This window comes from Pseudorca crassidens, chromosome 18 (genome assembly GCF_039906515.1).
Source record: "Pseudorca crassidens isolate mPseCra1 chromosome 18, mPseCra1.hap1, whole genome shotgun sequence".
Taxonomy (NCBI): domain Eukaryota; kingdom Metazoa; phylum Chordata; class Mammalia; order Artiodactyla; family Delphinidae; genus Pseudorca; species Pseudorca crassidens.
In genome coordinates, this window is record NC_090313.1 from 30,377,562 (window position 1) to 30,392,171 (window position 14,610).

General features: G+C 39.9%; 1 protein-coding gene across 12 annotated transcripts in view; it reads right to left on the reverse strand.

Moving 5' to 3' along the window:
• Window positions 1–887: 887 nt before the first annotated feature.
• LMO7 (LIM domain 7) overlaps window positions 888–14,610 on the reverse strand; it is a 202,129-nt gene continuing 188,406 nt past the window's right edge. For all 12 annotated transcript variants that reach the window (XM_067713919.1, XM_067713924.1, XM_067713920.1 and 9 more), the window contains 7 exons: window positions 13,871–13,936; window positions 11,717–11,769; window positions 9,383–9,596; window positions 6,252–6,530; window positions 4,235–4,343; window positions 3,009–3,111; window positions 888–1,648 (listed from right to left, as the gene is read on the reverse strand). In XM_067713919.1, the coding sequence (XP_067570020.1) occupies window positions 1,626–1,648; window positions 3,009–3,111; window positions 4,235–4,343; window positions 6,252–6,530; window positions 9,383–9,596; window positions 11,717–11,769; window positions 13,871–13,936 (847 nt within the window). In that variant the 3' untranslated portion in view covers window positions 888–1,625. The remainder of the gene's footprint in view (window positions 1,649–3,008; window positions 3,112–4,234; window positions 4,344–6,251; window positions 6,531–9,382; window positions 9,597–11,716; window positions 11,770–13,870; window positions 13,937–14,610) is intronic.

The following is a 14,610-nucleotide window of genomic DNA, read 5'->3' on the forward strand; positions in this document are numbered from 1 at the left end:
GCACCAAACAATGGAGCATTATGCAACCATTAATAAAAATATATAGAAATGGTTTTAAGAACATGGAAAACTCACAAGCCAATGCTAACCAGGAACACAGGATAATAACTGTGTACGGACTGAGTTTAAACACAGAGCTCTTGTCTTCGAAGTTTGGAATTTTGGAATTCCAAAGTTTGGACATTGGAAGTTTGGAATTCCTTACGCTTTAGGTACTTGATAAATTTTCATCAAAAAACACACATTACTCTAATAATCAGAAATAAAGAATACTAAACAAAAATAAAAACTGGAACTAAATTTTTTATGTTCTCCCACATTACAGCTTCTTATATACTTCTAACCTATCCCAGTACAGTTCTCATATCCTAGAATTAACCACTCCAGTTTCCTTATTATAAAGGATTCAAGCAAGCTTATATTTTTGCTCAAAACATGCTAAAGTCTTGCGTTCTTGCACTCTCACTCCAGATTTCTAAAACATTATAGATTTTTTTATCCTATAGATTTTCTAAACTTATCACTGAGGAAGTAAAAGAATATGTAAAGATTCTATGCACATCATCCAACAATTCACCATTCACTTCACCTCTCACCATAAAAACGTATTGCATTCAAAAACAACTTTCCATCAAAAATAAAGTTTCTTGTTAAAATTTTTCAGGAAAAATGATATCAAGATTGCAGTCATAGTTTCATAGGTATATACACATGTCAAAACCTGTCACTGTACAGTTTAAATATGTGCATTTTATTGTATGTCAATTTATTCCTCAGTAAATATGCTAAATAAAACATAGTATCAAGAAAAGCCACACACTGAAACATAATTAAAAGGCTTGGAAGGCAGACAAACACAGACACACACAGAAGAAAAAGAACCACTCTTTAAATGCATCAGCAAGTTTATTTACAAATGCAGTTGAACAGAAAGGCTCACTAGTTTCTGGAGAAAACTTCTGGCATACAAACCATGATGATTTTCCATGAATGAAAAGAAGCAATTTCTACTGGGAATTGCTTAGTGACAATTCTGGTGAAGAAAATAGAGCTCCCCTCATCAAGCAAATAAAATGTCATATAAGCTAAAAAAAAATTTAATAATATTACATAAATGAAAAGAAGGATACAGAAAGCAAATTTGGGGGTGGATTTTAGTGAAATTTTCCGTATTGTTCTGCATTAATTTAGAATACATTATAATAAACGGAGCAAATGCAATTACATATTTATATTAACTATTTGAAATAATGTTTCCAAAACTTAAAAAAAAAAACAATAAAATAACCCTCCTCAAAACACCATTAGAAAGTCAAACTAGATCATTATCAGCATCAAAAAAATATTTTGAAGTTCTTATTTTTCCCCTGTGCTTTTATAATGCTGAATTCAAAAAGGAAATACTGCACTTTTCCCCACACATAATTACCTTCTTATAAATAAACAACAAAAATACAGGTTCTACCAAGACTATAATGCTCTGATGTAATCTAAAGAGGCCAGAAAAAGTATTATTCTTTTTAAAAAAGAGAGCAAAAGGACATACAACGTGTATTTATAGATCTATACCAGCAGCAACCACCTCTTCTTCTATCTGCAACAGTGCTTTCGTGTGGAGGCTTACATCACATGGCGGTTGGCCGTCCAGCTGATCAGGCAAGGAGAGAAGAAAGAAAAGCGCTTAGATTCAGAGACACTCGAATATCGCCACCTGGGATACATAGCAGGAATCGTTCAGAGAATGACCCCATGAGGTAGAAAGAGTTACCCTGTTACTCACTTAGGATAAAGCTGGGCAAATCACACCTCTGGGTTCTACAAGTCTTTCTTTGCAAAAAAAATGGAGTAAAAATTAACTGCTGATATAGAAACAAGTTACACTCAACTCTCTATTATTTGTACTGGAGGAGAGAAAAGGCATGGGCAATTTTTCCATGATGATTCCAAAAATCAATTATATTTGGCTTTGGAATTTTGACTAAAGAGAGAAAAGCTCACACACATACACACACTCCCTCCCCATTCCATGCCCAGCCTTGACACTCTCCCACCTCAGTGCTGGCATCCAGGAAAGGTCTGGACCAACGGGGTGAGAAGGCTCAAAACACGGTGACAGATAAGAGAGAGTTGACTGGGCTGAAGCCATTTCCAAAGCACTCTTCACATAAAGGCCATATAAATACCTCAGAGCTCAAAAGCATATGGTTTGGCTGATACCACTTGTAACAAACACCCTTTCACAATAAGGAAGAAACACATGTTACCAGCAACAAGGCTCAAAATATAAAAAGGAGGAATGGTTGTCTTTATGTAGCTATAAACGATATGCAATCTACTTACGCTACCCTATGTTTATAACACACTTACAGGCAAAAACAGGCTTAGACACAGAATAGCATGTGAAGTTTTCGAAAAACGCAATTTTTCCAAAAATGACACTGAAACACTATGTCATCAGAATTAATGCTTAAATTATTGTATAATTTGATAGCATATGATTATAGAGTAACAAAGCATACGCTGACTATTCTTTATTACCTTTTTAAACCACAGTTTTTAAAGTTGGTCATATTCTAAATCACATAATCAGACCCCATTAGTAAATAATAGAAATCAGCTAAAATGATGAGAGTTTCTTAGCCAAGAAACTGATGAGAGTCTATACAGAAGATTCATTTTGACTGTTGGTCTTGGTTGGTTTTTATGCTTGAGTCATCAGAAGTTTCTCCAGACTCAGCAGACTGCACAGCACACGGTCCTGACTCCTGGCACGCATCCCTCTCTGGTTCCTTGGTCCTACACCCACCCTTGTGCGGTTGGAATCCTGAGCACTGACCCACTGACCCGCTCACCGGACCCTCTTTGAAGGGGATACTCTGAGATTCCTGAAGCCTGGAGCTCTGGGGCAGGGAGCTTGAAGGGGAGCTGGTGGCAGGTTCAGGGAAATGCATGGGAACCCGTGGTCTCCGTAAAAGACAAGAAATTTTCTCCCTGATTTGCTCTCTTACATTTGAATCTGAGATAGCAGTCGTTGCAATACAGTTGGTTGTTTCGGATTCTGACTTCGGTTCCTGAGGAAGAGCCTCCGAGGTCACGATCACAGGCCACACACTGGGAGACAAACAAAAAAAAGCAAAAACAGGAAACGTCCACACTTAGCTCAAGAAAGCTTGGGGCACTCCCAGAAAAAAAAAAAAAAAAAAAAAATTTGAGCAAAACGCAGCTTCTAAGCTCTTAGATACATTTCAGCAAAGGAAGAAAAAAAAAAAAAAGGCCCAAAGATAATTAGATGAAAAGGAAACCTGCCAGATGAGACATTAAAGAATTCATAAAGCCAATTTTAAGAGCCAAGATATCATTCTAAATATACCAAAAGAATGGAAATGATTCGTTGATTGGTTTAAAGAAATTGCATCTTCCTTTCTCCCAGCGGAATGGAGAGGATAAAGCACCACAGGAAGGAACGGGTGAAGGGCACCAAGACTGGGTGCCTGGCTCTCTGCCCTGGGGTGGGTCACCACAGGCATTCCCCCCAGCACCAATTCGGTGAGGTTCACTCACAGTGCTTTCCCTTCAAGGCTGGGTATTTTGGTTCCCTGTGCTCAAACACTAATAATTTTGACTCATTCTGCTATGCCTAGGAACAACCCAAGCCAGAGATAGACAAGCTTAAACAAGCTGAGCTCTAAAGGACTCCAGGATCAACCACCGGAATCTCTCTCTCTGGCCCAACGCAAGTTCAAGAATCAAACAGATGTGTCTCTAAAGACATACTGCAAACTAAGGGAGTCATAGAGCCCTACTTCTTTCTTATGTGCAAGAGCCCCTTAGGTACAAGCAGACTGTGCAACTGTAAAAATACATTATTTTTCCTTTCATACTCTCCCTGTTCAAAGCTAGGGTTTGGACACTGTTATAATTCATGTCCCCATGCTGTTAATAACCGTGGCAGCATGTCAGAGAAAGCATTTACGCACGGTAAATTTTACTTATAGAATCTTAGATTGGAAATAGGAAGTGCATAGTGCTTCCGGCTTTAAGTTTTGAAGCCAGGTTCAAGGTTTGAGAACCTAGTAGCAGTAGCAGGCCATTTGTGATTCAAAGTGCAGCACAGACCAACCAACAGAGGCAGCACCTAGCTTGTTAGTGGCAGGTCCACACCCAGCGCTGCAAGAAGCCATGCTCTCTCCAAGCAAAGCAATGCGGGCCTGTAGGCTGTCTGGCTCAGTCTCACCTTAAAACAATGCAAATGATAACAAAGACCCAGGGACTCGATGATCATGGCGGCTCCTTTGCCCAGAATGTTATGACAATAGGAGCACATGCGCTTCCCACTGACCGACCTAGACGTAGAACGAGAATGGAAGGGTGGCTTTCATCCGAGTAGCTCAAAGCTCTTATCTAAAAATCACACTCTGGTATTAACGTGAATCATAGTTTACGAAGCTCTTTATTTTATAAACCTGTGGCAGGAAAACGTTCACCAGCCAACCAAAGTATGCCTTGATTATACTGTACCTTGATGGACCTCCACGACGGCTCTGGAACCCTTGACACCTAGTCACATACATGAAGGATTTCCGTGTAACCAGTCCATGCTGCACTTCGCGGTGCTATCACCCTCAGACCACATCTGTACTCGGCAACAGTCCCCCCTCCTCTAATGCAGCCGACATCATCTTGCCAGGTAAACCCTCCAAGGCACAGCTCTAATCATGTCTTCTGCTCGTCGAACACCGAAAGGGCAGCCCCGCTTCGGAGAGGTGTTGCAAGTCTATTCAACCTACCGCCTCAACCTTATTTTCTCAACCTCTTTCTCATTCACCCGATATTCTAGGTCAACAGAAGTATCAGTGCTTTCCTGACTGTACCTCTGGTTTACAGGGCTGCCTCTGCGGAGAATGACATGAAAACTGCCTGACAGCTACCATTTAGATAGGTAAGGCAAGTTTCTACTTCGCTTTATTTACAAGGCTTATCTCTTCTCCCAGGCCGAAAGGTGAAGGCTACTTCTTATCTTTGCATCCCACTGGACTGGCACAGCACTTCAGTGACATTGGAAAGGGCATAGCTGTTGAGTGCCTCACGTTAGAGCACCACGTGCTCTAGATAGAGACCTTTTCAGGGCAGAGAAGTCCACAGCCCCGTCTCCTTTCTGCTTTCCGAGGGCAGGGTTCTCAGTAAGGAAACAGGTACTCTCTCCTCTGGCTTCTCCCCGACTCTGCAGTCCCTATCTTCCCTCCAAATTTACCAAAAATCCTCATCTCTTCTTCTCTTAATTTAAGCTCCCTGATACACATTTTATAAATCCTGGCACAAGCAACATTTTTAGCTAGATAAAAATATCTTCTCCGAATGAAATCCTTTAGTTGATAGCTTAAAAAAAAATCCCAATATTAATCATTGTGTTTCTACTTTTCAGTATTTCAATAGTGATGAAAAGTAGCATAGGCCAGTAGCACTCCCTTCAGGTCTCAACAGAAACCCTGCTGTATGTGGCTTTGTGAAGCATCAGTGATCTGTGGAGAAGCTACACAGATATAGCACCCCAACACAGGCTGATAATCTGAGCTTTAACCCATACCAAAAGGCAAGTGCCAAGACCCACCATTATAACTCTCACACAGTTCCCGCAGCATATGACCTGCAGAATTCAGTTGATGTAGTCTGAGTAAGACGTCGGAAAACCAGATAAGAGACAAGCAATGGTCTTGGAAATCAAAAACCCAAAATGCCATATCTAACTTAGGGATTTTTTAAGCCAGCTTGTTCAAAGTTCCACAGACGATGGGTCTGGGTTATAATGATTTCCTTTCATGCTCAGTTCCTATAAAATGAGTTTATATTACAGTCTCATCAAAACAGTCAAACATTTTACAATACTGCTTTTACTCATCAATTTGTCATGCATTCTTGAGCTACTGTATATTTTTATGATTCCACAGTGAGAACTGTTCAGGTCCGTCTGCATCTAAGACACTGACCACAGGCCCAAGTAAACGAGGCAGTGGCAGTGAAGTCAACATTTTAAAGGCCTCCAATGGCTTCATAAGACATCCATAAATGCCCTTGGGTTGGCATGGAAAGATAGCAAGGAACTGATTTGGGAAAGGAACACTGAAACTGACACACTCAAAAAGGCTTGTTTTTCTTTTTTCATTGGAAACCTTGGACAAGATTTTGGGAAATTTTTAATGAAAAACAACCCCTTGAGACGAAGGGAAGAAGAGGGAAAACCCAAAGGGCCTCACCTGTTGCGTGGCTGGGAGCCGGGCTGCGGAACCGCAGGGGAATGGCTGCGCAGTATGGGGGACGGGGTGGTGGTCTTCCCGGAACCCGCTGAGGGAGGGGGTACGCCGGAGGAGGGGTTCCGCATGTAGGCACGGTTCGAAGTGGACAGCAGCTGAGGTGGGGGGCGACTGAAGTCTTGGACAGAGGAAGTGGCATAGACTCCTGAAGGCTGGTTGAGCCAAGGGGGCTGTCGCCAAGAACTGGCTCTCGGGGAATCCAGGTTATCTAGAGATTCACCTCTGAAACATGGAAAGGGTTCATCCAAGTTATAGAACACATTCAACTAGAAATCCACTTAACACCATTACAGTCATTAAAATATCCATGTATTTTATAAGCAGGTATGAATCTAACAAGGCCAGTTACATATAAAATTACCTTTAACAGCTAAAGTTCCTTTTCATCAAAGGCATCATGATGTTTCATATTCAATTAACCTTCATTTACTTTTTTTAAATTTTTTAAATTTTTATTGGAGTAGAGTTGCTTTACAATGTTGTGTTAGTTTCTACTGTACAGCAATGTAAATCAGCTATACGTATGCATATATCCCCTCTTTTTTGGATTTCCTTCCCATTTAGGTCACTACAGGGCAAGAGTTCCCTGTGCTATACAGTAGGTTCTCATTAGTTATCTATTTTATACACAGTATCAATTGTGTTTATATGTCAGTCTCAGTCTCCCAATTCATTCCACATCCCCTTCCCCTTTGGTATCCATACGTTTGTTCTCTACGTCTGTGTCTCTATTTCTGCTTTGTAAATAAGATCGTTATGTACTTGACATTAATTCTGACCTACAAAGATTGACTCCAAATTATGAGGATTTTTTCCTACCTGGTCAATTTTGTTGTTATGACTTTTAAAACTTTCTCTCTTATCCCAAGTTTGAAATATGTATTTTTTTCAAATTATAAAAGTATTATATCATCATGATGAGAAAGACCCAAGCAATCCAGCAGGGTATATACACCTTTACTTACAATTTACCTGCCTAATCCCCAGAGGTAACCACTGTTGACGGTGTATCCTTCTAGACTCCTTCCTCACACATGCAAGTATACATTGACATACATATACAAATTTACATATGTACGGATAACCACGTCTATATACATATGTAATGTGTTCATATGTTTAACATGCTTAAACAAATGGGATTATTCTACAACTCATATTCTTCATAACTTGCTTTATTGCATGTAATATGCCTTTTCTTAGAACTATCTTCATGTCAGTTCAGGTGATAGAAGGTACTTTGGTGGCCCCCAGTGAATCACCTTCCTGGTATCCACATCCTTGTGTGGTCCCCTCCCACTGATTCTGGGCTTAGCCATGCGACATGTTGGTCAATGGGACATTAGCAGACATGAGACAAATGGAGGTTTGATAAGCACTTGCACATTAGGGCTTATACCTCTTGCAAGGTTTCCTCTTTAAATCCAGGTGCCAGGTTATGAGGCAACCCAAGCAGCTATGTGGGGAGGCCTATTTGGAGAACAGCAGCTCCCAACCAATAGCTCCAGCTGAGCTCTCACTGGAGTATCAGAGGTCAGCAAGTTATAGCCCACTGCCAGGATACGAAAAATGCATGAGCTAAGGGTATTTTATCTTTTCAAACAGTCATTAAAAAAAACAACAAAAAATACATGACGCAGACTTGGGTGGCCTACCAAGCCTAAATTATTTACAATCTGGTCCTGCGAGCAAAACAGATTGCCAACCGCAGCTCTAAATGACTACAGCTGCCAAGTGCCCCAACCAATACATGCAAAGACCTGCCCAGCCAACGCTCAGAATTCTGAGAGTAGTGAATTGTTATTTTAACCCACTCACTGTTGAGGTGGCATATTATAGAGTGATGTCTCTTTCACTCTTTAATAGTTGTATAGTATTCTACTTATCAGGGTGCCACTATTTATTTAATGAGCACCAAGTACACTCTTATTTGTACATATTCTGATTATTTCTCTTTTTTGCTACTGCCAACACTATCTTTGCATACTTATCCAAATATACCCAGAAGATAAAGTGTCGGAAACTCAAGTGCTCACGGGGTATACGCAAAAACTTTTGCTTAATAAACACTGAAAAAACTGCCCACCCGGTTGGGAACAAGAATTCCTGTTTCCTTATACAATTGTCAATACTAGATTTAATCAATACTAGATTCAATCAATACTAGATTTAAGTTAATTTAATCAATACTAGATTTAATCAACCTTTTAACTCTACAAATCCCACCAGCGAGGCATACCACTGTTGTTTTAGGAGAAGTGTTGATCTGTCATATGCTTACTGACTTTGTTTCTTTTTCTATGAACTATCTGTTCATATCACTTGTTTATGTTTCTATAAAGTTTTCGGGGTTTATTTACTGATTTTCAAGCGTTACTTTTACACTGAGGTAATTAGCCCTTGGTCTGTAATGTGTTGTCAGTAATTTTCCTCGGTTGGTCAGCTGTGGAAATACTAAATAGAAGTAGCTTCAGTATTCACTTACCCAGGATACATCTGTTTAGTTCATCCTCTCATCTCCAATTAATTTATATCTCTGTATTTTCCTTTAAGTTACAAAAATTAGGTGTCCACACTTTGTGAACACTACTTTCATGATTCCAATCTAACCATTATCTCATTATAAACAGAGGTTTAATTTTTTTTTTTTTTTGTGGTTCAGCGTCATCCACAGAAGCACTAAGAGCACATCAATTATTTAAGTACCTGAATCACACATCAGAGCTCCACAGGCAGCCTGGCAACCTATTAGCCGTGTGGTTTTGTCCGAGCGCATTGCTTGCTCTAGTCACAGCCTCTTCGTATGGAAAAGCAGAATTACTACCCCTGCCTCAAGACATTCCTTCCAGATTAAGTGAGATGATGTAGACAAAGCACCTGGCACGTGTCTGGCACTAATCAGTGCTCTGTGACAAGTGCCCAATGACATCTGCTCTCCTTCTCTTTCCCCCACTAAATCTTACATAAGAAAAGAAATGATGACATCTCTTCTGTCCAAAGCAGCCAGCACGTCTAGAAATTAAATATCTGCACCTCAGGACAGAAGGAGAAATAATTCCGAAGATGTCTCTCACCTTCTCATAATCCCAGGCAGACAAATAGGCTCTTTATTGACACTGGAACTGCGCTGTCGGATCCAGCTGTTGTCATCATAAAGGGACGTTCTCTTCCTCATTTCTTGAAGGATTTGCTGTCTCTCCAACTCCGCTCCTGATGGGACTTGTTCCTTCTTGGAGCTTTTCTGCGATGAGCTACTGCTCCCAGTTCGGTCTAAATATCTATTGCTTCCTAAATTAAAAACATCAAAAGCTCTGGGATTAGCACATTAAAAAAAGGCATAGTGGATAAATCTCCAAATACAGTGGAGCAAAAAAAAAAAAAAAAAAAGTGACATTGGGCACATATGCTCACATTATCAATTCTCAATGAGACTGCTGCCTCAGAACATAAAGGAACAGTCTCCTGTCCCTAGAAATTCCAATTCCACACCCAGAGGCATTCCAGAGGGCTGCCTAAAAAGGAGACAACCAGCCTTGATTTCAGCAGTATTACATTACAAACTGCTCATCTAGAAAGTTTCTCTTCCACTATTTCCTTCCTTCCTAAATTAAAATCAGTCAAGCACCTGCTCACTGAATGCTTGCTGTGACAACTCTGCAAGGGAACAGGGCACTCTGTTCTTTCAAAAAACGTACACTCCCCGTGCGGAGAGAGCGAAGACAGAAACGCATGCATCTCCAGCTAACATGGCTCGAGTCTTCACGGTATAAGTCACAGAATAAGTCATGACCAAATCATAGGAATGAGAGCATATTCAATGACCGAAATGGCTTTTGTGAAATTGAAAACTAGCCAAGTAATCCAAATGATAAGCAAGGAATGTTATCAGACTTGTATCTCCTGTAAAGGAACTGACAGAACTATAATTTGGATGAGTGACAATTAAGTCAGGTTTTATCCTGAAGGCGTTGTCTCCTTGGATTTGCTGATTAATTCCTGATATGGGTAAAACATCCCTAACTTTGATGTATCCTCCCCATCTCAATTTGGATTAGAAAATTTCATCTAAGGATTTATTTTCTTTTGCTCTCCAGATTCACTGCTATTGTCTTTCTTTCAAAATTCATTCTGCCTTAGTTTATCTTCCAGTAAGCAATGAACAAGGCCACCAAAGGTTTCTTATACACGCCTATGTTTACATTGGTGTATGCACACAGCTTATCAATTTGGTCAGATTTGGAATAAAATGTTTTCTATTTTAAAGATGCCTTACTGGCATAGCCAAGTTTTTCAATAAGATATTTAATAACGTCTACCGTGTGCTATACAAGAGCTTACAGTTAGTAAAGGGGAGAAAACATACATAGAAAAATAGCCAGATTAATAACACTAGTCACAAATATTAACAAAACTATTTCTGAGAGTCACACTTGTTATTACTAACAGGTCCCGTGTTTACGTTCAAGAGAGAATATGATCACTGCAGGTTAAAGATGTTTCATGGCAGATTCAAGTACTTAAACATTAATTTTAATGGTGGCTTAGGGGCAAATTCAGGGGAGAAGAAACTGGAAATCCAAACAGGTGAGAGCAGAGGAACTAGATCAGAAAGCATCTGATAAGTTGGAAAATGAGAGAGAGAACAATTTGGTTATAGTTAAGGGCCCCTAATGGGGAAAACAGCAAAATACGCTGGAAAGTTAAACTAGGACCAGACGATGGAAGGTCCTCTGTGTTAAGGGGAAAGGGGTGATTACAGAACCTATTAGAAACTGTAAATTCTACAAGCTTTAACCAGAGCTGCCATCAGATCATTGGGGCCTGTGGATGTTGTTTTGTTCACAGAGGGCTGTAAATTTTTTTTCATGGCTCACAGGCCCAGCCGCTCCGCGGCATGTGGGATCTTCCCGGACCGGGTCACGAACCCGCGTCCCCTGCAACGGCAGGTGGACTCTCAACCACTGTGCCACCAGGGAAGCCCCATTTTGAATTTTTTGAATCTTGTCATTTAAATGTCCAATTTCAGGTTTATATGCAATTTCGGGTTTATATACAATTTCCCTGGTACTCTGCAGAAAACTTTTCTGTCCCAATTCTTTGGAGGCAAGATGAAATTCACTATACAAAATCGTATCAGCATCACTTTGCAAAATTTCCACAGATTTCCTTAGCTATTTATAATCATTTTAATCTTGCAGTACTCCCTCCATCATAAAATAAAGCCAAATGAAGCACAAGATAATTTTGTTCTTATACACAAATGGGAAGGGGTGCTAAAAATCTGTTGTATTTTAAATATGTAATCTTAATCAACCTGAAATACCTTGACCTTAAAAATACTGATCATAGGGTGTGATAGCATAACTAAGCAATTGCGCGGAAGAATTCTGAAAAAAATTCACATTTACCATTTTTGTTTGTGGGGTAATCATCCAGTTCAGTAGTGGATCTGGATTTATTCCTAAAACACAGAACAGATTACATACATCTCATTAAGAACATCCTTTTCATATTTATGAAGCAAGAACCCCCAAAAGATTACTTTTTAAAGCAGCTGATTTATTTCCCATGTCTGTTGAGAGCCATATGTACTTTCATATGAAGGCATTTTTCATGTTGCACAAAGTAGCAGAAAACAAGACATCTCTAAAGAGAAAAGAGCTTGATGCTAGGAACAGAAGCATGTGAAAATCCTCTCTAAGTTGATGTCAGTTAAAGCCTATGATTTTCTGACCAGCTTGAATACTTTGACTCTCTTCTCTTCCAGACATCAATCTTCCCAGGCTGTACAAAGCATCTGTCATCAGATCACCTAACATCAGACTGACAGAACTGTCAGCACTTCGTTCACGCTGCCCGAGGGTCAAGAAGTCATCTTTGGGGGCATTAGGGTCCTACTCTGAAACAGCAACTCACCAAATGTTATCCTAGCATTCCAAAGAGGTACTGGAGCACACTGGCATAGGCAACTTCTGAAAAGGCCTAAACCTTGGGGCCATATACCAATCCATGCTCATCTCTTTCTCACTCTCCTAGGCACAATAACTTCAAATACTAGTAATAATAATGAATAATAATATATTATATAATAATAATATTCATACATAGGTATATGCAGACGTTTATATCAATACAACATATAATTATGTGTAACACACAATATATCACAACTGTTAGCAACATCCATGAATGGTTTCATTTGTATTAAGGTAGAAGAAAATATTTTTAATGCATGATGCCTAGCTACGCTCCTTAATGCCTCTAGGGCATGCTTTATCACAACTACCTACGAGCGTTTCATACTTTCCAGGATTCCTTAAGTTTCCTTTCCCTAAAATCTACTTATTTTCTCAAGGTAATGAACCACATACATCAAGCTTATTTCTATATATATAAATAAATCACAGCTTTAAAAAAGAGAGAGACACATTTTAATGATCTAAAGTTACCCAGAAACATTCACTATAAATAAGGTTATCCATCACTAGAATTTTTTGTCTAGCTTAATGTCAGCCCATTAGTACCTTTATGTATGTTGTTTTTCTTTTCCCTATCTACTCTGAGCCCTATTTAGTCATCCTGATTGCCTACAGAGATGAGCCCTTCCTTATTTCTAAGGTGAACTTCCTAAAGGAGAAATTTTAGCTGTGAAAACACAGATTAATGGTCATACACTGGGTATATATATAGACAGACTTTTCAGAAGTCCTTAGTGATTTCAAGAGTGCAAAGCATTTTTAAAATTCTTTTAAAATATTAAATTTAATGTTTTAGGAAATATATAACTTGTCAGGTATCTGAAATCCTATCTTCATTCCCTGAAACTGACTAGTAGTTCTAATCAAACTAAGAGGAAGGCTACAATTCTCATTTCAGATGTCCGCATGGAACTTTTGGTAAGCTTATGCCATTGCTTATAACTTCTTTAAAATAAAGCTTCAGGTAGATCGCAAAAATGAACACAAGTCTTATTCTGTGTCCATTACCCTTGCACTGTGGCTCCTCCCACAAAGAGAGAGGGTTTTTCTCCTCTCCGTGAACTCGCGCTGGCCTTGTGACTTTAGATAACAGAATGTGGCAGAAGCAACGGTGCACCAGGTCAGACCTTAGACTGCAAGGTGCCTCACACGCTTTCTCTCTTTAATTCTCTCTCTTTTCTCTGTCCAGCCACCATGTACAGAAGACTGCACTGGCTTGCTGGATGTTGAAAGACACATGGCTTAGTTGTTCTCACTGTCCCTGCTGACGGCCAGTCAACTCCCCAAAGCAGAATTGCTTAGTAAACTGGTGGTAGATGCACTAGGGACCCAATCAATTAAAAGAACCACCAGTTGAGTTTAGTCTAAAATGCTGACCCACGAAATCGTAAGTCAAGTCACTAAGTTTAGGGGCAGTTGGTTACACGGCAAAAGCCAGTTGATACAAACATCAACCAGCAGGATATCTTTGTATCCCACAAAAGAGCAGGCGCTAAAGCAGTCCTACGAAACATCTAGGCAAGACCTCAAATATTCTTCAGAGGCCAATTACTCCAACCAAATTACAATTAAAGCGCTACACACCTGTCACTAGGAAGCAAACCTGAAGATTCTTCTTCTCTCTTTGGTATGTCATAGGAATCAACCGGCCTAAAAGATGGAAAAAGAGTTTATGCTCAAAGTATTAGACTTTAATGCCTGCCCAGAGTTTAAGAAATGGATATCAAAGTAATGTTATTCCAGCCTCTTTATGAGAATGGTCTCTGAGTTGAAAACTAAACATACAGAAGTATTTCAATCCATCCCTACAGAAAACAGACCTACTACCGCCAACAGACATTTGCAATTCATTCATTCCACAAACATACACTGAGTGCCTGCTGTGTTCTGGTACTATTCCAGGGCTGGGCTACCGAAGCAAACAAACAAACTTACTGGCCTCATAATACATTTTAGTGGGATGGGGCAGGTTAACAGACAAGCAAATAAATGCATAATGTAAAGCAGGCGAGTGCACACTAGAGAGAAAGGGTGGGGGGAAGAGACGTGTTTCTGATGAGGTATTCTGCAAAGTCTGAGAAGGTGACATTGGAGCAGAGACTTAAAGAAAATGAGTAAGCCACACAAACACGTGAGGGAAGTCTTCTCCAGGTACAGGGACTAGAAAATGCAAAAGTCCCGGGGCAGAGTCAGTTGGACATTTTCATGGAAGGAAAAGGAGGCCAGTGTGACTGTAAGCGATCAAGTGAGGGGAAGAGTGGTTGGAAGCCGGGTGGACAAGAAGGCCGAGCTGCATTCATTCAAGCCATCGGGGCCACGGCGAG